The following is a 24038-nucleotide window of genomic DNA, read 5'->3' as shown; positions in this document are numbered from 1 at the left end:
TGGACAGACTAGCCACATGTCCTTTGGAAAATTACTAAGAATCTTTGTGAGCCTTAATTTTAACTTCTGTAAAATATGAATAATGATACTGACTACATCACTGATTTAATCAAGCAACATAAGTCTTCCCATGATACCTGGTAAGCATCCCATAAAAAGTTCTGTGTGATGGTTATTATTACTGTTATGACCATTATTCCATTTGGTACCATTATAAAACCCAGTGGCAATTTGAAAACCATTTATTGAGTGCTTAGCCTCGGCATTTGCGCATGTGCTACACGCATATATAAACATGACTAAAATGGGATCTTCACTTCAAAGGAATTCATAGTTTACTTGGGGAGGCATGAGCAGAACCAGCTCTATTGCAAAAGAACTAGTGTGAGCAAGTGCCCATGGCCTTCCAAGGCACAGCTTTGCTGAGAAGCGTCATCTGTGTTTAGTTTCCACCAAGAGAGGAAGGGTAGTGAATTCTTGACTGAAGCTCCCTTGAGTTCAGGTTCATTGTGGTCTCTGGTGGTCCTTGGGTTTAGTGAAATAGGCTCTTACCCCCAGTTGTGAGACTGAGTTCTCTCCTAGGAATGTAATTTTTTTGTCTTTTGATTTAATTGTTGACTTATAAACTTTCTGGTTTCTTTTCTTCCTTGGGTGAAATGACCTCATCTTTTTCCTTACTGATTTCTTTTCCATAGACTTGTAGTAAATGCCATTTTAGGTTTATACCTCTTCTTTTCTTTTCATGATCTGCTTCTTAATATGAATGTGTTTAATAAGGTCAGTGCTCCTCTAAGATGCCAACCAGACACTGTTTCACCTTCTGGGATTTTGGGCCTTTACCTTCAGGGCTGGAGGAGTCTTGGCCCTTCTATCTTTCCCTGGTTAATCCAACCAGGGAAATCTGAAGGCTAGTTAATCCTGTAAAATATGAATACTGGAAAAAATCACTTACCTGAATGCAGAGCCTAACCTCTTGTTGATTACATGCGTTTATTACCTCTCATTTACTTCTGAGAAAAGTCGGGGTTTTTTTTGTTTGCTTTGTTTTTTTTAAGTGAGGCCATTTTTTGTGGTATTATCTGCAAAATCTCTTAAGAGTACAACCATGGAGGAAAGGCTTGGCTTTCTGGTATTGCAAATAATACCACAGAACTTGGTAATTTGATGGAAAAAATAACAGAATTAATACTGGAAAGAAGGAAGTGGAATTGGAGCCACAGTTTTATAGTATGCAAGGAAGAAATTTCATGGGTTTTTACTGATAGTCTCCTAAGGAGAACAGTCTTGGTATTTTTGGTGGTTATTTTCAGACCTGCTCATAGGATCGCTTAGACCTTTCTTGGTGATGTGAATGGATCATTGTGCAATTTGTGACGATTTGCCTTCAGTGTGGGATTGATCATGGTTAAGGTATACAGAGGGTGTCTCCATTGCTTACCTTGATTATGTTTACAATGTGACAATAATTTGACCTCTTAAGCTGTTTTTTATATTGAATATATATCGTGCTCTGGTGGATTTTGTAAAGGTCCTTATTAAGTATGTTGTGCATTAATCGTTATCTTTTGATTACCCCTGGGATCTGCAAATCAAATTCCATGAGGGATCTTTGACCTCGTCATTTCATAACCTTGACGTTTAACTTTGTCATTTCATAACTTGAAGGCAGGTAATGGCAAGGTCCCTCACATTCTCATTCTTGGAACAACTGAGTTCATGCAGAGAGATGGAATCTACAAAAACTACTGCACTTTTTTTTGTTCTGTCTCCTCAGGCGGGAAAGGATGGTTAGATGCAGACCACGTGAGCTAATTCCCTCTTTTGCTTTTCCATTCTCCAGGCTTACAGACACGTCCTTCTCCTTTCCAGGGCAGCTGGGTTTTTGCTGCCTGCAATCTTTCCAGTAAACCACCCTGCCTCCTTCATCTAATTCTGCTCTGTTCCCTCTTTCCTGACTATAGGAGAAATAATTGAGAGAAAAACCTCAGAGAAGGTAGAGGCCTGAAGTTTGTCTTCCCAGGCAATTCAGAGAGGGAAATATAATAATCACTTAATTAACAATTACAAGGTACAAGGCTGAACTGCTTATTTATTGCCTGTGCCATTTTGATTGAGTGGTGCCAATGTTCTAAGCATTTTGAATATCACCATTGTTATGGTCTATTTTTATTAGCAAAGTAATATATGCTTGTTATATTAAATTTGAAAAATATAGAAAAAGACACAATTAAAAATGTAAGCCCCTCTAAAGGTCTTGTTTATTTTTAATTCCTAGACCCTTTATCATTTCTATGCTGTTTTGAATGGTATTTTTAATTATGTCCTATAGTTGGTCGTGTTAATTAGGGAAGTGTCTGATTTATCCAGGTGCATATATTCAGCAACTTGCTCAACTCTTTTATTGGTTTTAATCATTAATTAATTCTAATCATTTCTAGCTTAACAAAAGTGTATCTCTTTTCTTGTAATTCTTATATACCTCATTTTTTCCTCATAGCATTAGCCAGGAATTGCCATATAATGTTAAACAGTGGTAGTCATGATGGGTGTCCGTGTCCTGTTCCAGATCTTAAAATGTATCTATATTTTCTCCATTAAGTATAATGGAAATATAGGTGTAATGGCTGTTGTAGATTTCTAACTATGAATTTTACTATTTTCCTAATTTTAAGTCCTTCATAAGTACTGTTTTGGCTTTCTTTTACTACATAACAAATTCTAATAAACTGAGCAGCTTGAAACAGCACCCACTTCAAAATGTCATAGTTGTGTAGGTCAGAAGTCTAGGTGGGTTCAGCTGGGTTCTCTGCTCAGGGAACTGAAAGCAAAGGACAAGCAAGGTTGGGCTCTTACCTGCAAGTTTGGGAGAAGAATCCACTTCAAAGTTCACTCAGGTTGTTGGCAGAACCCAGCAGCTGCAGATCCCCTTTTTCTGGCTGGCTGGCAGCTGGCAGCTGCTCTCTGGCTTCTCGTGCTATGAGCTGGAGAAAGTTCTCTGCTATTAAAGGAGCTCATGTGATTATATTAGGCCCACTTGGATAACCTCACTGTGTCATCTGTGACATGTAACATAATCATGGGAGTTACGACTCATAATAACAGGTTCCAGGGATTAGGAGCATTGCCCCCAGGGACTAGGCCATTTTTAAGAGGCCATTTTAGAATTTTTTTTTTTTTGACTTAAGTGCATACCCAGACTCTGTTAAGTACTGTTACATTTTTGCTTATACTTCCATGCTTTTCTCAAAGCACACACATTACATATTAGAGAGACTGTATTAAGAGTATGACTTTGGGAGCCAGATTACCCTTACTAACGATTTGACCTTGGATAAGTTAATCAATTTTCTTTTGTCTCTTTTTTTTTAATCATTGGAAATGGGAATATTGGTAGTACCTATCTCAGAAGGTACACAGTAATAATGCAATCAGTTGTAGCTGTTGTGATAATTATTATATTCGTCAAACTGAAATGCTATTATTTTGCAATCTTTATTTTCTAAACTATAACATAAATATTTTATCTTATCTGTAAGCATTCTTAGGCAACGTCATTTTAATGGCCACAAGCTACTCCATTGTGTACGTATACTAGAACCAATTTTGTTGGGATTTGCTTCTGTTTTTTCTGTTTTATAAGCAACACTGAGATGAAAATCCTGTGGGTTTTTGCACACTATTTCTATTTACTTGATTAGAATAGTTTCATGGACATGAAATCAGTACTTTCAAGGGGAGCTACCTTATGAAGGCTTGTGAGATATTTTTGCCACATTGCCTTGCAAAAAGATTGAACTAGGCTGTACATTTCCTTCTCTTTCCCTTCCAAGAGTTTCACTTATTTTTTAAATTATGGAATAATACTGTGGGAGAGTGAGTCCAAATGGTAAGTCCCTTATAGCAGTGGAAGGAGGAGAAATAGTTCAATTCAAAGCTCACGGGGGTGGGGGGGTGGGGCGGGGATGGTCACTATTAGAAGTCAGAGTTGGAGAACAGGTTTTGGGGAAGAGGAGAATGTGAAAGACAAGTATAAGTACCTTTGGACTAACAAGGAAATAGGGATTCCAGAAGTTGAAACTCTATATAGCATTCAGATGTGACATAAAGTTCAATATAGAAAACAATTTTTTTTTGGTACGGATTACTAATATTGCAGAAGAATTTTAATTTTTTTGTGTTAAAAAATTGTGGCACATTATTTTAAATTTGCTTACTCAGTAAGTAGACTATATTATTATGCTGAGCTATATTCTGTACTCTAAAGGATAACTTACAAATGAGTGCTATTTCAAAAGTTTGTAAATCGGGGACTGTCTGTCTGCATGCCATTGTTTGATTTTTTATTTTAATTTGTTTAATTTTTAAAATTTATTATTATTATTTTTCTTGCATGCCATTGTTTTAAAAAGATCCAGATGGCTTTCATTCATTTGTTCCATTTATTTCATTCATGGTAATTCATTAGTTCGCATACTGTCCTGATGCACTCCTAACTCTTGAGAACTGTAAAGCTAGGGTATCTAAAAGTGGCCTACAATGCAGCAAAAGTATCAGTGCCAGATTTCTGAAGAGAAAATCTCAGCAACACTTCCGGCACACAGAAATGTAGTTGTCACCGACAGCATATTAAGCAGTGGTTAAGGTTGCTTAATGTTGGTGATGCCTTTTTGCTGCTGGTAGATAATCAGCTGCTCATTAGTAGAGAATCATATAACTTGATGTGGGTACTTATTCAAGGCTAGTAAGAACTTTCTCATCTCTGTATGTGTCCCTTTCAACTCCCACCCCACTCACACCACATTCAGCAACTGCACACACCCAAATCTGGTTGATTTAGTTCGTCCCAGAACGTACTGGAGCAGGGTTACTCCATCTGCCTCTAAGAAAATGAAGAAAAGGATAAATGCGTACTATCTGTAGCATTGGGCTTTTCCTGAAGTGACTCCAGAACCAGAAAATCCTAATAATAACCACTATAGTAATGACAACTATAATAATTATGGTACTGTTCATAAGCAAATACTAGATATAATTTTTTAGGAACTTATTATGTACTTGACACAATACTGAAGGTTTAAACACATTATTTTACTTAATCTTTTTCACTTCTACAATTGTTTTAAATTCCCATTTTACTGATGAGGAAGCTAAGGCACAGAGAGATTAAGGAATTTGCTCAAGGTCACATTGCCAGAAAGTAATAGAACCATGTTTTAAACCCAAGACTCTGACTCCAAAAATCTATATTTCTTTAGAAAATACAAAAATAAAAATTTTATTTTTAATTTTTTAATTTTTAGCTTTAACATTAAAAAAAATAATTTTGGATGTACTGAAGAGTTTGCAGAATTATTACAGAGTTCTCATATATGCTCTAGTCAGTTTCCTCTAATATTAATAGTTTGCCTTATCATAGTACAATTGTCAAAACTAAGAAATCGCATTAGTACAGTGTAATTAACTTAAGTAAAGACTTTATTTGGATTTTCTACTTACATTTTTTTTCTGTTCTACTGTCCAATTTAAGATCCACCATTATATTGTCATGACAGCATTCATTGTCACATCTCCTTGGTCTTTCCTTGTCTTCCATGACCTTGTACTTTTGAAGAGTTCTTGCATTATTTTATAGGATGGCCCACAGTCTGGCTTTGTCTGATAATAAAACTGATATTCTCAACTGGCAGTCCTCTCAACAAAGATTTATTGTATTTTCTAGATGGGTATATTGTTTTTGTCCAATTAGTTTACATTTGTGAGTTTTGATGGACTGTACCTCTTTGAGGCCCTGGAATCCTGAGAAGCAAAAGTGTGCACAAGCAGCAGCATTCCCTCTGCGATTCCTTATAGAATTGGAGAGCTTCATGTTGGACGTACTTCTACAGCCAGAGTCTCTTACTTGCTTCTCCCTTTGGACAGTGCCTTGGCTACTCAAGGCGCTGGCCATCTGAGGGGCTGTCCTTAAACGTTCTTCCATCTCAGCTGTGGGCGCCTGATTCTCTCTATGTGCTTCACATTCCTTCATCACTTGAGCCAGGAATTACAGAACTGAGTTTTCATTGTTCAGATAAGGAATCAATTTTGCATTCTTTATCACAATACTTCTGTAATAGAGGCTGAAGAATACAAAGTTAGAGGTGTACCTTCTTCATAGCTTTGGAAAAGTCACTGTGGGTGCTGAGCCACGGAGAGAGGAAAGCAGCAAAAGAAGCAAGCCTTCCTGTTGAGAGCGTCAAGCAGATTGGCAAGATCATGTCCCATGTATGCAGTTGGGAGGTTCAGTTTTTCTTTCTTTGCTTAAAGTCGTCTAATAACTTGACATGTCTGCAGAATAAGAGCCAAATCCTTTAGTTTGGCAGAAAAGTCCCTTCCACAATATTCACAGCTTTCTTCATGGTGCTCCCTTGTGGCCTTGATTGCAGGACTTACTCTGTTGCATTTCTGTTTTTATGAAGGATGGAGGTCCTCTCGTTAGAAAAGATGGGCCTAATCATTCATCTTGACATCTCTAAATGCCTAGTACTGATTTATAATAGATGCTTTATAAAATGCTTCTAGAATGCTGAATATCTGCATAGGCTACCCCTTTGGTTATGTTTTGTCAGCAGAAATGTAAAGAAGACATTAAAAGTGCTACATTAATGATCAGTACAAGACAAGACATTTGATCATATCCTGCACACCCGTTTTTGCTGTCTCTCTCAGTGGCAAGACAACCGGACTAGAATGTATCTGCCTTAGTTCCTGAACAGTGTCTTACCACAAGGAGCATGAGAATTGCAGTGTGATTTTAGATATTACAGCATTTCTCTTGTCCCAGCTTAGACATTAAGTAGCTAATCACCGGGCAAATCACTGATCTTCCTGGCCCCTTTCCTCCCTGTGAAATGGACAAATTAGGTCACATGATTTTTAAGGTCCTTTCCAGTCCCAACCTTTGGTCTTTTCTATAATGAAATAAATTGTCTTAAATGTCAGTCAGAGGGGGATTGTGAGTATAACTCGATTCAAAATTCTACACTTTGAACAAAATGCTGAGAATTTTTTTTTAACTGCTCGTTATACCTAGGATAACCATCACAGCTTAATTGAAAAGTTCATGTATATCCTCCCAACTGCCTGTTAATGGTATGAAAACGGTTTCCAGCTCCAACATGCAAGATCAGTATCAGGATGCCTAAACTGAAGCCATCCAGGCTATTGCGATACTTCCAGCCTTACTTCATCTTTGTCACTCTGACATACTCAAAGATGTAACAAGGTACCTGCAATGCAATTCTGATGCTAACTGCCTCGAGTTATTTCAGATTTCACAGATTAGGGGCACAGTCTCCCTCAAGACTACCCTCATTTCAGACACTAGCTGAAAGCCTGAGGATTTCCAGGCCCTTTGCTTTTCTGACCAATTGGCTACAAAATCAGGAGTTCCTACTTCTTCAGATTTGTTAATTCTTTAGAATGACTCACAGAACTCAGGAATATACTATACTCAGGATGACAGCTTTATTGTAAAAGATACCCTAAGGCTATTCAAAAGAAGAGACCCATGGCGTGAGATCTGGGAGGACCCCCAACACCAAGCTTCCATGTCTTCAGGATGTTTTCACCCTCCTAGTACATCAATCTGTAGCTGTAAGCAGGAAAGCTCACCTGAGCTTTGAGTGTCCAGAGCTTTTATTGGGTTTCATGACCTATGCATGATTGATTGAATCATTGACTATGCCAATCTCCAGGTCAGGCTAATATTTCATAGCTCAAAGCCCAACCCATCACAGATCTTCCTCGACTTATGACAGGATTATGTCCCGATAAACCCGTTGTAAATTAAAAATATTGTAAGTCAAAATCCTTTCAATACATCTAAACCACTGATCATCATAGCTTGGCCTAACCTACCTTAAACATGTTTGAACACTCACATTAGCCTACGGTTGCAAAATTATCTAACACATAGCCTATTTTATAATAAGGTTGTTCCCTGTCTCAGATAGTTTATTGGATATTATACTGAAAGTGAAAAACAGAACAGTTGTATAGGTACCGAAGAGTTAAGTGTAATATTTATTTACCTTGATGATTGAGTGGCTGACTGGGAGCTTTGGCTTGCTGCCACTCACTGCCCAGCATCACAAGAGGGGATCATACTACATATGGCTAGTCTGGGAAAAGATTAAAATTAAAAATATGAAATATGGTTTCTGCTGAAAGTGTACAGCTTTTGTACTATTGTAAAGTTGAAAAATCCTAAGTTGAACTGTTGTAAGTTATGGACCATTCATAATTACATGAGTGGTCTTTCCACCATGGCCTGCCCCAATCCCAAAACTATCTAGGGCTTCAGCAGGAATCACCTCATGAGAATAAACACCAATGATTCCAGGGGCCCACCATGAATAATAAAGGCACACCCATCATTTAGGAAATTCCAAGGGTTTAGAGGCTCCCTCCCAAGAATGAAGGACAATGGCCAGCCAAATTCTTTATTATTCCACAATACTAAAAGTTGTATAACAGCATTTTGCTTGTTGCTTTGAAATCTTAGAAACTGTTCCAATCAATAGTTATAAAGTGGAAGCAGTCTTCTGGAATTGGTGATATGCTTATGTAATAATTTGTCACACAATGATTACACCAAGGAGAACTGTAGTTGACATTGGTGTGTTATTGACATGTACTATTATTTTTTTTTCCAGAGAGAGAAAAGAGAGAGAGAGAGAGAGAGAGAGAGAGAGAGAGAGAGAGAGGGGAGAGGGAGGTGGGGGGTAGTACGGAGCCCAATGTGGGGCTTGATCTCACAACCCAGAGGTCATGACCTGAGCTGATACTCAGGAGTCCAACTCTTGACTGATTGAGCCACCCAGGCACCCTGTTACTGAGACTTGGTTATACCAGATGCAAATGTGTCTTTAAAAAGCTAAAATAAACAAATATACCCCCCCCCCCGGGTCCTGCTCTATACTACAAGAGCTATACACAATTTAAATTATTTGTTGGAACTAAAAAAATTATTGCTAGACCTTTATTTTGAAGCGATATCCCGTTGAGTGACAGAAAATTGAAGACAACTGATACCTTTTTTTGAGAGGTTGCTGAAATATAGGGTTAATGTAGCGTCAAATCCAACACTCTTCTGAGATCCCAGGAGGGAGGAGCATGCCTGAACCTCCTCCTCTACGTGCATGATTCATTTCTAGAGAGAGTCTTACACAAGGTGGTTGAATTGTGCTGGGCATGTGCTGATACTTTTGCCTTTTGCTTTGTTGGGGGTCACTTGTCAGCAAGAATGATTGAAATGTGCGGTGTCAGGTGACGTGTATAACTTATATAACCCTGACACCCAATTCGCTGTGGATATCCAGGGTCCTGAACATCAAGGTGAAAGGACAAGAACAAGGTCCGAAAAATTGGACAAAGAGAAACAATGGGATCACCACATATCACTGTTTAGTAAGCTACAAGTGAGGCAGAGAGCAATATCTAGTCGGTAGCATGGCAAGGAAGTACCCATGACAGACATCGTGATCTAGGAGAGGAATGGAGTGAGGTACCTTCGGTGAGACAGAAGTATGGGGTTGGTAGGGAATCCAGGGACATTTCGTGGCTGGGTTACAGTAACTCATTAAAAAATATGGCATGAACTTGTGTTCATTGTGGAAATAACCATGACTTATCCGTAAGATAGATGGAGAACTCAATCTATTTTAGAAAAAGCCAGATCTTGCAAGACCGACCATGAACCCTTGTGAAGGGTAAATGATAGCATAGCTGATGTGTCCTTTCTAGGTGACATCTTTGACACATTCCCAAAAGTTTTCTTATACTTTACGGTAAGCCCTAGGTTTTAACTACAATGGTAGCAGACAGAGTTCATATTAACTAAACTATGAATTTTTTAGGTAAAATAAATCTGGCAATTAGTACTTTTTTCCAGAAAGAACATCAGCTCAACCTAATAACTCTATATTCTGGATTGTAAAAATCTTTTTATTTAAAAGTTGGATTTTTGTGAATTTTTTAAAGCAATTGGAATCTGTATTTAGAAATTTAAATGACATAAAGGTGGTAATTTTTCATATTTTGGTAATGTTGATTTTTTAAAAAGATTTTTGTTTATTCATGAGAGACACACAGAGAGAGGCAGAGACACAGACAGAGGGAGAAGCAGGCTCCCTGAGGGGAGCCCAATATGGGACTGGATCCCAGGACCCTGGGATCATGACCTGAGCCAAAGGCAGATGCTCAACCACCTGAGCCACCCAGGCATCCTTAGTAAAATTAATTTTTGGACAACGATTGCTGGTCTCTCAGTCTTACCTGTAACTGAGAAGAATTTAGCGCAATTTAGTATTATTATTTTTAAATTATTATTATGCTGATACAATGGCTCATGATTGACTCTTTTGGAGTCTCAGGGAAATAACAATTAATGGAATTTAAAAATGTCATCATAATTGCATCCTTAAAATCACACCCAAACAATACATTGCTGACATGTTTATGCTAAACTTTCAAGGCCCAAGTTTAGCACTTACATAACTCATTGGTCTTTATATAACTTTTGGTCTCTTACCAAAAATAAGTAAGTCAGTAAAATAAAATGAATGTTGTGTATCAAGTATCGGGCGTGGCACTGAGGATAAAGGAGTCCACAAGATAAAGTGTTTTTCTTGATGAGGTTGATGGAGTTATGGTATCTGCTGCTGAGACAGTTGGAGAATAGATCATGGATAGCTTTTTATTTTTAAAGGGACACTCATTTCATTAAAAATTCTCTCTAATGGATTACTGTCCTAGAGCTCAGAGAATGCTTCAGAAATTCTTTCTGAACTTCTGTAATAGTAAACTAACTTTGCCAGTTGGAAATTAAATTTCTTCTTGGAAAAACAGTGTATTTCAGAGCAGATGTTTTCCTGAAACACCTTCTTCTACAGTCTGCTTTTGCCATTGAAAACAGTGTTGCCAACAGTCAAAGTAGTCTTTTGTTTCTGAAACAGTGTGGCTCCCAAACGGAGGCTAATTTCTAACTAGGTCTTTTCTCTCTAACTCATAGAGGAGTTGCTAATAATTACTTTAGTTATGACATGTTAGTTAAAAAGTTCTTGGTTAGGATGAAAATGTCTTCCATGTCTGTCATTGCCAATGTTTAAGGCATAAACCATGTTTTGTTGGCTTAACTAATCACTGCTAGATAGAACTAGAGTTTACAGTGCTCTTAAAAGCATAGTTCAAAGTAAAATGCCTTAAATTACTTTTATAACAAGGCAGGACATATAAACCAACACATATAGTCTCATACACATGTTTTCTTATAAGACCTACAAATTTTGCCTGCTGATTTTTTATTTTCATCGGCTCCAAAGAACAGAAATGATGGAATAAGGATAACAGTTACAAATGTGGATTAAAAAAAAAAGTGAGATCCAAAAGGACATCTGAAGACCAGTCAAAAAGGATGAAAGAGGATCCTAAAATGAAAATTATGCCATTCATCGTGGGGTGGACAGGAAGAAAAAAGAGAAAAGATGCTGGGTTTTGTCTTACTGTCTGCATCACTTTATATCCATTAGTTAATATATATATAAATTTTTTTCCCTTCCAGGACAGATAGTTTCCTTTGCTCTGGCATCTTTTTTGACAAGCGTGCTTTGAAGGACACCTCAGCTGTGTGGTCCTCCTGCAACTGACCTACGTGTCACTTACATCTGTTGGTACGGGCACAAGAGATTTGGAGCAACATATTTAATAGCATACAGCCTTGATTTTAACAAAGATACTAGTGAAAGTGACTTGATGGGAACACTGGGCTAAAAAGTGCTAGAATCAGCTAGAAGGAACACCAGATATGGGCAGAGAGAAATAGAAACCTAGTGAGTTAAAAATGAGATCTACTAATGCCAAGGAGGCAATGCATCCTCACTCAGCATCTCTAGCTCTTCACATCCTGACCGCATTTCTTTTTTTTTTTTTAATTAACTTTTATTGGTGTTCAATTTACCAACATACAGAAAAACACCCAGTGCTCATCCCATCAAGTGTCCACCTCAGTGCCCGTCACCCATTCCCCTCCAACACCCGCCCTCCTCCCCTTCCACCACCCCTAGTTCGTTTCCCCGAGTTAGGAGTCTTTATGTTCTGTCTCCCTTCCTGATATTTCCCACACATTTCTTTTCCCTTCCTTTATATTCCCTTTCACTATTATTTATATTCCCCAAATGAATGAGAACATACACTGTTTGTCCTCTCTGATTGACTTACTTCACTCAGCATAATACCCTCCAGTTCCATCCACGTTGAAGCAGATGGTGGGTATTTGTCGTTTCTAATTGCTGAGGAATATTCCATTGTATACATAAACCACATCTTCTTTATCCATCATCTTTCGATGGACACCGAGGCTCCTTCCACAGTTTGGCTATTGTGGCCATTGCTGATAGAAACATCGGGGTGCAGGTGTCCCGGCGTTTCACTGCATCTGAATCTTTGGGGTAAATCCCCAGCAGTGCAATTGCTGGGTCGTAGGGCAGGTCTATTTTTAACTCTTTGAGGAACCTCCACACAGTTTTCCAGAGTGGCTGCACCAGTTCACATTCCCACCAACAGTGTAAGAGGGTTCCCTTTTCTCCGCATCCTCTCCAACATTTGTGGTTTCCTGCCTTGTTAATTTTCCCCATTCTCACTGGTGTGAGGTGGTATCTCATTGTGGTTTTGATTTGTATTTCCCTGATGGCAAGTGATGCAGAGCATTTTCTCATGTGCTTGTTGGCCATGTCCATGTCTTCCTCTGTGAGATTTCTCTTCATGTCTTTTGCCCATTTCATGATTGGATTGTTTGTTTCTTTGGTGACCGCATTTCTTTTAGTTCCGTGACCTTGGGCAAGTTCATCTTGCTTCAGCTACTTCCTCTTGACATTGGGGTAATACTGCTTTCCTCAAGGAGTTAACAGGATTCAATATGATAATAGATGTAAAATTTTAAAACAGTGTCTGGGGGCACCTGGGTGGCTCAGTTGGTTGTGTTTGACTTTGGCTCAGATCATGATCTCAGGGTCCTGGGATGGAGCCCTGGTCCGTCGGGCCCACTGCTCAGCAGGGAGCCTGCTTCTCCCTCTCCCTCTGCCGCTCCCCTTGCCTGTGCTCTCTCTCTCTCTCTCTCTTTCTCTCTCTCTGTCAAATAAATAAACAAAATCTTAAGAAAAAAATAAAAGTGTCCAGAACATAGTAAAGTACTCATACATGCTTGTTATTATTTTCTGTTTATCATCTTGATCATAAATATACAATTATTGGTCTCATTACTGGGAATGGTTTAGTAAAATTAGATTGTGAGTTTTGAAGCCAGGTAGATGGGTTTAAATCCTGCCTCTGTCACTTACCAGCAGTGTGAACTCTGGCAACTTAATGTCTCTGTGGTTTTGTTTTCTTATCTGTAGCACCAGAAAAATTGTATCTATCGCTGGGAGTTTGGTGAAGATGAAATAGTTAAAGTATTAAATGCCAACGAGACTTTTCCCTTCCCTTTCTCTCCTTTCCTGAAGACACATTAGGGCAAAGAAATTCCATTATTCCTGGGGTGCCTAAGTCACCCCAGTGGACTGGTGTGGTCTTTCTGCATCTCCCCTGTGGCTGGAGCTGTCACGTAGTGACAGGAAGAGTCGGTGGTAGGCCAAAGCTTTTCTAAAGTTAAATCAAATTCACTAACTGATCAGTGACTTTGATTTAATAGCCATTGAGTCTAACAACTTATTATGCAAGAGGTGCAGGGATGGCAAAAGCCCTTTAGCCCAGATTGAGACCTTAAAACAGACAAGTCTCTGTTGTAGTTTTTTTAAAAAATATTTTATTTATTTATTCATGAGAAACACAGAGAGAGGCAGAGACAGAGGCAGGGGGAGAAGCAGGCTCCTCGCAGGGAGCCCGATGCAGAACTCGATCCGAGGACCCTGGGATCACGCCCTGGGCCAAAGGCAGACGCTCAACCACTGAGCCCCCCAGGCGTCCCTCTTGTAGATTTTAAATGTACCCCTTCTACCCCGACCCTCGCCGCCCTTTCCAGGCCCCCAAACCCTTCTGGGATATGACTGGGTTGGAATCTCTGCATCTGTGCCTCTGTTCTTTACCCTCCACAACGATTTTCAATTTTAACCAGAGACTGGGGATCCTTTCCTAAACCAAGTAAATGTTTGATTTATCACCTTAAAACATTTAAAAATTTCAAACTAACTTTAACTGTACCAGGTTCCTTTAGTAAGTACAGAGGCACTCCGGGCAGGCTAGAGATGAATGGTCTCAGAGGCTGAGGCATTGTTTGAAACACGAGTCCATATAAGCTTTCATATGCTTCTTCTGTTTTTCACCTTAAATCCTTGACTTCTTGGATCTGGGGCTGCCTGGCCTTCCTGCTCAACCCTCCAAAATTCTGTGCTTGAAGCTACCCTTTCCTTCTTGTCTTTCATCTCGACTGTAGGAGTCTTTTCCCACTTACCCTGTCAAAAGTAGAAGAGAAAGATTTGAGAAGGTTAAAGATGTGAAGCACTTACAGTACAATCGAAGGACTATGATGCTGCATTTTCTCATTATAATATATTTTGCACAAGGGGCTGATACTGTGTCTATCAGTGCTAGTGGGATGGTGGCAAGTGTGATGGGAGATAAGGAGCTGCAGCGAGCTTAGGAAAGGCTTTCTGGAGAAGACGGGATAGGAAGGGTGGAGGATTTGGACAGGTCCTTCCCGTTGAGGGAAGGACAGGGAAAGTGACACATTGTGGCATTTATGAAGTGTTTGACAAATACAGTGAACACGTCGAAATAAGATAAATGAATAAGTAAATTGTGTCTGGAGGACCAGTTAGGAGCCCATAATAGAATGGGCTGGTTTTTAAGTGCAAAGACAGCAAATGAGAGAGGACAGGGCATCTGAGGCACATCATGGGAGTGGGTCAAAGAGAAGGTACAGGGGTCCTACCCTGGGTTTGACCTCTGAGGCTCCAGAATTGGATATTTATACCACAAAGCAGATCCATTAAGACAAAGTCACAGATCTGTGACTGTACCTATGCATATTTATATCTAAATATTGATACATCCATACATAAGTCTGAATAATTTGGAAACAAGCAGGGAAATGTGAAGGTTGTCACGCTCCACATAGTCACCTAGGAGTACATTTAATAAGTAAGGAGCTTACCTCCCGTGACGTTCTGGGAGCTAGGATCCAATCAAAGGAGAAACTAGGTGGCATTATCCTGGAGGCTCAGATAGGAGTGGTTTGTCTGCCTTTTAAGAAATGATTGTTTCACTGAGCTCTGTCCCTGTTGGACTGTATAGAGAGTGTATGTTTTATTTCTCACCAGTGCATTTTTTTTAAAGGAAGATGGGGAAACTAGTGGATGAGAGGCTGACAGCTGGGCATTTGCAAGTCATGTTGGGTGAGGAGCAGTAGAAGACATGGAGAAATAGATACAAGCCAGTGTTAGTTTTCCAGCATGTGAAAAGCTGCCAGCACTTCTTCCGTGATGCTCTGGAGACCAAAACTAGAGTTTTCAGCTCCTGACGATGGAGAACGTTCAACAACCCACACAGTTTATTTTTTTGAATTCTTTTAGAGAGAGAGAGTGTGTGTGCAGGTGTGAAGGGGAAGCAGCTGGAGGGGGGGGGAGAGAGAGAGAGAGAGAGAGAGAGAGAGAGAGAGAGAGAATCTTAAGCAGGCTCCACGCTCAGTGCGGAGCCTGACATGGGGCTTGATCTCATGATCCTGAGATCATGAACGGAGCTGAAATCAAGGGTTGGACGCCGAACCGACCGAGCCATCTAGGGGCCCCAACAATGCACACAGCTTAAATCGAAGAAATTCTCCCATGAGTAGTGCTGAGTCTTTTCCATCCGACACTTAAAGACACCTGCAAGGAATTTCTGAACTATATTGGATGAAGGAAAACTTCCCTGCTTTTTCTAAGATTTTATGACTCACATAGGGATCATAAGATTTTGTCACTTCTCATAGGAAGTGATGTAGAGTTCTGTGTGTTTATAGTAAGTGACGCCTATTGTGTCTCCCCTTGCGTACTCTGAATCCCTTCAGTCACATTCCTGCTTTACTTTCTGAAGTATGAACTTGTACCTTAGTGGTCGTGATCACATGAACATAATTGTTTACTTACGATCATCTCTAGCTTTAGACTGAGAAACTCAAACAGAATTCCCTGGGTCTTTTGGACTAGGAGACCTCAATCCTAAATCTCATTTAGTTGCCCCTGTCTTGTCATCCTTGGCCCATCTTGGGGGAAAGGTGTGTGTTTCTGTGTTAATCTTAAGGGAGAAAGGGAAAAAGGCTTCTTCGGGCCTTTTTACGATGGGAACAGGGTCTCAGTTCTGCATTTTTTTTCTCCTTCCATGCCAGCACTGCCTCAGGGCGGCTGGGGAAGTGGCAGGAACAGGGCCAGGAAATGCCCTTTTCTTGATGCTGAAATGGATTCTGAGGTGTCCTTCCCTAGGTGTGGCGGCTGTGAGTTCTCTGTTCCTCTAGGCAAGTCCCTCCCACAGCGTCTCCCACTCCTTAGGAAGCTTTCTCTACTCTTTCTGGGTGACGTTTGGTAAGAGGATTGAGCAAGTACACTGCAGGGCCCGTAGGCAATCTAAGTGTAGTAATTAGAGGGACAGGCCCTGGACAGGCTCTGACGCTTCCCATGGCCTGGTCCCTTATCTAGTGGAACCATACTTTCCTTATCTGGAAGATGCAGATAACAATACACATATCACAGGGTTGTTAGGAGGATTATTTGGCCTATATATAAAAAGAGGCTTCCAAGCACAGGAAAATACTCAGTTCTAGTTTTTGATGTTAGTGTTCGTGGCTGTGTTTCTCACTCCTAGGTGGCATGTTCTGGTTTATAGGAGACTTTCTGCCTTTCTCAGGATTCGAGATCCCCTAACTGTCCGAATGACCAGTTCTTCTGGGCTAGTTAGTGCCCACCTGTGTTTTCATAGTGGTCAAGTTCTATGATGGATCTGCATTTTGTAATAAGGATGTTCTCTTAATTGTGCGGTTAAGAATGTTCTCATTCAGTTAGGAATACTTTGCTTTTATTGTAACTTAGTACAACCTCTATTTGGTCTTTGAAGTATATCTTCTGGTCATCTTTATTTTACATCTTCTGTAGTTTTTCTTAAAGAAGTGATCACATTTGACAGGACATATATGCATTTTATTTATCTTAAATTTTGTTATGTTTGATATTCTGGGATAAGTGGTTATATTTTGTTCCCTTAAAAAGTGTCAGAAATGTTCAGGCAATTCTGTGGCACCTCATTCACATACACATAGGCGTGCATAAATAATCCAAATTAGTTCTGATTCTCGAGTACGAAAGTATATTTCAACAAACTGGAAAAATGCACAGATTACAAAAGCAGTGCATGATCTATCCAAAAATTAGTAAGTTAGAGATTAACCAAAGGTGAAAATCAAAATCCTCTGTAATTCTACTGTCTAGAGATAACCAATTGAAATACTGATACAGATCTTTTTCTACACGTGCACAAAATTATGTATTTGGGTTTGGTTTTCCTTTTTTTTTATAAGACTAGGATCACTCAGTTGATACAGTTTAGTAACTTGCTTTTTAAAAAGTTAACAGTGAATCACAAACATTAATGTTTACATATTTTTCCATTACACGAAATTACCATAATTTATCTTTTGTTGGATACTTAGATTGTCCTGAATTTTCGAGACTATACCATAATCAGTAATATGCTAAAAAGTATATTAATGTACTTCTCCTAGTAGGGTATGTAGTATCCTTGCACAGTTGGTGACCACACTGCTGTTTTCAGGGAGAAAGAAGTATCGGAGAAGCGCATACCATGTGACTCAGGTGTTTTTAATTTTCATGTCTCTAAACCAGGCCCAGCTGTTCCAGCCAATTACATGAAGCATCTTTGTTCCCAACTATACAGAGCAGGTTCTAGGCTGGGCTCTGAGATTCCTAGAAACATATATAGTCATTAATAGGAAATACATTCATTTAATACTCACAAGGCAAGAGAAATACTTATTCATTCATACTTGAACCAATCACCAACCCTCCTCCCCCCAAACCCCAGCAAGAAGATTGTAAATACCATGAGGACAGGCACATGTCTCCTTTGTTTGCCTTTGTAGCCGCAGTGTTTAGCACATTGCTGAGCACATAGCAAATAATCAATATATATTTGATGAGTAAAGAAAACTATAAAATGAAAATATCTCAATCCAATTGCCCATTGGGTCTTGGCTCTGCTTTCTTCTCCATCCTCTTTCTTCCTTCCTTTCTTCCTTCCTTTCTTTTCTTTTCTTTTCTTTTCTTTTCTTTTCTTTTCTTTCTTTTCTTTTTTTTCTTTTCTTTTCTTTTCTTTTTCTTTTCTTTTCTTTTCTTTTCTTTTCTTCTTTCTTTCTTTCTTTCTTTCTTTCTTTCTTTCTTTCTTTCTTTCTTTTTTCTTTCTTTTTAAAGATTTTATTTATTTGACAGAGAAAGAGAAAACAAGCAGGGGAAGTGGCAGTCAGAGGGAGAGGGAAAAGCAGGCTCCCCACTGAGCAGAGAGCCCAATGTGGGGCTCTATCCCAGGACTCTGGGATCATGACCTGAGCCAAAGGCCGATGCTTAACCAATTGAGTCACCCAGGTGCCCCAGCTCTGCTTTCTTCTAAGAGAAACTGGGCCCATATAGGTTTTCTTATTCTATCCTAATGGCTAACATGGGGAACAGTGACATAAGAGTCTATACCTAACCCAGGTACTATTGGGTGAGGATTAGGATTTTTTTGTGTGTGTTGATACTTGGTTGGCCTTATTTAGCTACAGAATGTTTCGGGCTACAGTTTGATTCTCATAGGAAATGAACTCTGAGGCAAAGTACCATTTCCCAAGGAATTTGTAAGATCCTGTTCTTTTTTTTTTTTTTTTTTTTTTTTTTAAATTTTTTTTATTTATTTATGATAGTCATACAGAGAGAGAGAGAGGCAGAGACACAGGCAGAGGGAGAAGCAGGCTCCATGCACCAGGAGCCCGATGTGGGATTCGATCCCGGGTCTCCAGGATTGCGCCCTGGGCCAAAGGCAGGCGCCAAACCGCTGCGCCACCCAGGGATCCCCAAGATCCTGTTCTTTTGAGTGACAAGAAACCACTTTGGAATCCTTTACTAACGGATGGATTAAAGCTTTTAGAGATATTTTAAGCCTCAAAATATTAGACCATTATAATGGATGATCAGTTGTTTCTCTGATGACTAGTTCCTGTGCTTCTAGAGAGAGCCTCAGTGAATAGAAAACCATACAATTTAACTCCATCTCTTACTGAGTACATCCTAGGTGTCAGTTTTTGAACTGGGTACTAGGGGATAAAAAGGGAAAAAGAAGAGGTGCATATAGATATAGAAATGAATGCATAATTACCATACAGTGTGGTAAGTGATACAACTGGCTATGGACAGGGGGGCTCTGAAAGAAGAGGGGGAGTAACTTGCTAATTCAATTTGGTAAAGTTGGAGAAAGTTTCATGAAGATAAGCCCATTCTTGCTAGGGTGGATAGGAGTTTATCACACAGGAAGGGGGAGTAGGAGTACAAAATAAAGTCCCGTAAGCCACAGCTCAGAAGAGCGTGGTGCATCTGGGACAGGTGAGGCCTTAACAGCAAATTGGACAATAAGGTATTTGCAGGGGAGATGAGATTGTAGCTGACTTTAGATATATCATCAAGGAACCAGCTAGGGAGTTTGTACTTTGTTGTGTAGATAATGAAGGTTTTGATAAGGGACATTTATCCTTCAACCACTAATATCATCAAAGCCAAATTAAGACATTTCCTTCTGATAATGGTCCATTAAGAAGATAAGAAAAACTTGGGATCCCTGGGTGGTGCAGTGGTTTGGCGCTTGCCTTTGGCCCAGGGCGCGATCCTGGAGACCCGGGATCGAATCCCACATCAGGCTCCCGGTGCATGGAGCCTGCTTCTCCCTCTGCCTATGTCTCTCCCTCTCTCTCTCTCTCTCTCTCTCTCTCTCTCTCTGTGACTATCATAAATAAATAAAAATTAAAAAAAAAAGAAGATAAGAAAAACTTTTCATTTGGGTTTTAGGCTTCGTTACATCCTTTCTTAATGCTGGTGGCATGATGGTCCCATGGTCCTTATGGTCCAGTGATTCTTAATTTTTCAGTTTCACTTTTTATTCATTTATGTCTTATTTGTGTTTATAGCCAAGGTGTTTTCAAAGCCTTCTTGTTTGTTTATTATGCAGCTGTTGATTTGGAAGTCAAAACTGGTCTCAGTGATTAGACCAGTTCTAACATATAGCTGGGGGCATTTGTGGGACTTATTCCATAAAATGATGTCTTTAACCTCATGAATGGTGAGAAAATAGATACAGGGGACCAAATCTACATTGTTATTGTTAACTCAATGGTAGTATAGACGGGAGTCATTTCCTTCAAAACCCTTACAAAATTCCATTACATTTTTGGAATATTTTAGCCAAGTTAAGGCTAGGGTGAAGGTAAGATAGGCTATGAGATAAGAAGAAATTGGTATTGTAGCTACCAAGCAGAAAATTCTAAAAGTAACATTCCAGAACACTAACATTTCCATGTGCAAATTGTATCTGAATTCATTCTAAAATATCTCGTATCTATAGTTGATCTGTACTTTAATTTTACATAAATAAACTTTAGGTTTGTTTTTTTTTTTCATTGAAACATACAAATGTGTGTTGGCTTTGAACTTACTATTCCCAGAAGTAAGAAAAGATCAGTTACCAGTAGCAATGTTTGTTCTCCCTTGGGTCATTTTATTTGTGCACATTTGACTTGCCATATAAGTTATCGTTTTTTTAGTTCTAATGTCAATTTGAACTCAAAGGATCCAGATATCTACATCAATGTTTCTGCTACTCTTCATTTCTTTTTGTCAGTATTTTGGAAAATAACACCATTTTGTGGAAAGTGAAATGGATGCCATGTAGCCTTGCTAGTTCAGTTAAACAACTATAGAACCAAGAAAATAGCTATATCAATGGATTTTGTTGTTCTGTTTGTTTTGCAGGTGACAATGGCCAACATTGGAATAAATGGAGATCATTCTCTGGAGACCTGTAAAACAACACTTTTTGCTCTCCGAATGGCAACGTGGAATCAAATCTTAGATCCTTGGGTGTACATTCTGCTGCGGAAGGCGGTCCTTAAGAATCTCTACAAACTTGCCAGACGCTGCTGTGGCGTGCATGTCATCAGCTTGCATGGGTGGGAGCTTAGCTCCATTAAAAATTCTCTAAAGGTTGCTGCTATTTCTGAGTCTCCAGTTACAGAGAAAATAAATCAGCAAGCACCTGGTTTAATAGGACAGTAAAGCAGCGTAGGTCTAGGGCAAAATTCAGAAAAGATTTGTCAATATTTCAGTTAATTGGATAGAGATAGAAAGCCAAACTGGAAAATTCAGACCTCAGCAGTTAGTGTGGGGCCACTTTTGTCAGATCTGGCTGTTGAGATTTGTTAAATTCACTGTACAACTGTATCTTTTCACTTGTTTTTTGTCAACTGGAGGTAAACATGATGAGATAATGCCATGGAGTCCGACTGAAAAAATTGGAGCTTATTTGTGTTATTCACGCTTTTGAATGAATGAAGCCTAAAGCATTTACTTGGCCTATTTGTCAAAGAACATCTTAATACTTACCTGCACAGTCAAATAGCTGTTTGGAGGTCACTGCTCTGCAACTGTTCCTTATAAACGAGGCTCAATGAAGTGGAGCACCCTCACTGTTGGGTCTGGTCTGTTATACTCCTCATTATGTAGCTTCAATCAGTAGATGTAGGGTCATGTCTCATGGGATTCACTGTGGCTTGTTATAATGACCTCCATGACACCAGATGTGGCTGTCAGGTTGCCTGACCTCACGAGCCTCTTTAAAATGAGCCTGTCCTTGTCATTTTGACAAATATAACTGCTTGCATGTATTATTGTGAAGGTAAATTCTTGTTTGAAGGTTTTCTGTGTGAGTCGTAGATTTGCACAGTTTTCAAATAATCTCCTTTTCCTGTGAAAATTCTAGTGCGCAGTAAATAACTTTTAGAGAAACACAGGCTCTATTTCAGCACATATATAGGCTATTTGTATTATAGCAGTTCCTATGAAGCTCTGCCATGGACAATATAAACCGAACTTAAACCCCAGGGATGGTTACAAAGAATGTTGGCAAAGGACCTCTACTTAGACTTGTCATTTCTGTATCAGAGAACAAAAGAAACATAATCCATATACAATATTTAAAAACTATCTGCAGCTAGTGTGTTTGTGCTTTCTATGCATGCACACACACACATAAGCATATCAAAAATTTCAGTTGAAAGCTGGTTCATTAAATCTGTAGGATGGCATCTTCTAAAGCCTATGCTATCTGTGTCAAGGGGAAAATTGGCAATTAGTTGGGCACTTGGAGATCATTCTTATGGTTACCCAAGAGATCAGGGGATAAAGATCTCTCCTCAAATTTCCCAGTAACACTTTCGGCTTCTTTGCTTATTTGTATAATTCACCCCCTCCCCTAAATTTTAGTAATCATTGAAAATGTCCTGGGGCTATCAGAACATAGGGTAGATAGTTCTGCTTCATAGTAAAGAAATGTATTTCTGTAAAAGAATTTTTGCCTTCCTTACCTGTGGTCCATTTAAAAATTAACCTTCTCTGTGAGACTGACTTCATATTCTCCGGGAAATCTATGTGGTTCAACTAGACTTAAATTATTATATCCACAAATTTTTGCTTTTGACTGGTAATTTACATTGGAAGTTGTTGAACTTCAGTGAATTTTGGTATATTCTTATGAATAAACTAAAAGAAATTAAGCAAATAGCTTCATTGAAGATGTAAAGGAAACCACTTTTTCCAGTGAATTTAAAAACAAGATACATGCACACACACAGAGGCACACGATATTCTTAATTTAAGACCAGTAAATGATGAATTACACAAAGTTTGGTTATTCTCATATCCATATATGGATGTGCATAGTATATGCTCAAAGAACACTTGCCAAATTGAATTATAGGTAAGAATATATTTGATGCAAAATGAGCATGGAATTGCAACAATTTTGTGCATTTTTATTTAAAATGACGATTACATATTGGTTATTTTGATATATATATGTGTGTGTGTATGTATATTTGAATATCCAGTGTAGACACTTTTTAAAAAAAAGCCATTGCAATTTGTGATTGCTGTTACATTACATGAATGTTTTCATGTGTTACTAGAGCACTTAAAGCCCAGAAATTATAGATGGTTTTGAGGAGACATTTATTTCCCACAGTTAAGAGTGTTGGTGTCCTGGAAGCTGAGGCACAAGGAACCACAGCTTCATCCTTCCTCCTCATGCTGGGTAGGATGCTACAGCAAGCACTTCCATGTATTGTGACCCAGGAGAGGCGTGCAGAGAAACTCTCGTTCAGGGTTCCAGGCCTCTTCTCCGTAAGGCTTCTAAGTAGATGGCATCACGGTTGCTCTATTGCTGTGATGTCACCTAGGCCATGAGTATCTATATTGAGGAGCTACTGTGACATTACCATATATGGGAGTGCATGGGTGTGTAAGGTGTTAGGGAGTGACAGAGAGTCACTCTCTGCATATCCTGGAAGGATTATCTTTATTAGCTGAGTACAGGTGTAGGGTAATGAAGTTGGTTTTAGAATGAGGTCAAACTCGAGTAGTAGACACTAAAAACTGAAAAAAAATGTAGTAAGAGAATATGTGTTGACATTGTGTTAGGCCTTTTGTCCAAGGAAAATGAAATAAAGTGAACACAAAAATATGCATATATTTGACTTCAGAATTTTATTTCTATTATTATATATATGTCACTGTAGTTTGGTATCTTATTATATGTTGAATAATAGAATGTAGCATCCATCAACAACTGTCATGTGAGCATTCCAAGTGAAAGTACATTTGTGCAGTTACTGGAAAGAAATTGTACAAATAGTGTTCAGCAGGTTAACCAATTCTGAAACTTTA

General features: G+C 39.0%; 1 protein-coding gene across 3 annotated transcripts in view; it reads left to right on the top strand.

The window, feature by feature from the left end:
• PTGFR (prostaglandin F receptor) overlaps positions 1–23837 on the top strand; it is a 43823-nt gene extending 19986 nt beyond the window's left edge. For all 3 annotated transcript variants that reach the window (XM_041750526.1, XM_041750528.1, XM_041750527.1), the window contains one exon: positions 21072–23837. In XM_041750526.1, coding sequence (XP_041606460.1) covers positions 21072–21374 — 303 coding nt within the window. In that variant the 3' untranslated portion in view covers positions 21375–23837. The remainder of the gene's footprint in view (positions 1–21071) is intronic.
• The last annotated feature ends 201 nt before the right edge of the window (positions 23838–24038 follow it).

This window comes from Vulpes lagopus, chromosome 3 (genome assembly GCF_018345385.1).
Source record: "Vulpes lagopus strain Blue_001 chromosome 3, ASM1834538v1, whole genome shotgun sequence".
In the NCBI taxonomy this organism is placed as follows: domain Eukaryota; kingdom Metazoa; phylum Chordata; class Mammalia; order Carnivora; family Canidae; genus Vulpes; species Vulpes lagopus.
The sequence above is the reverse complement of the archived record's forward strand: the minus strand, read 5'-3'. Positions and strand labels throughout refer to the sequence as shown.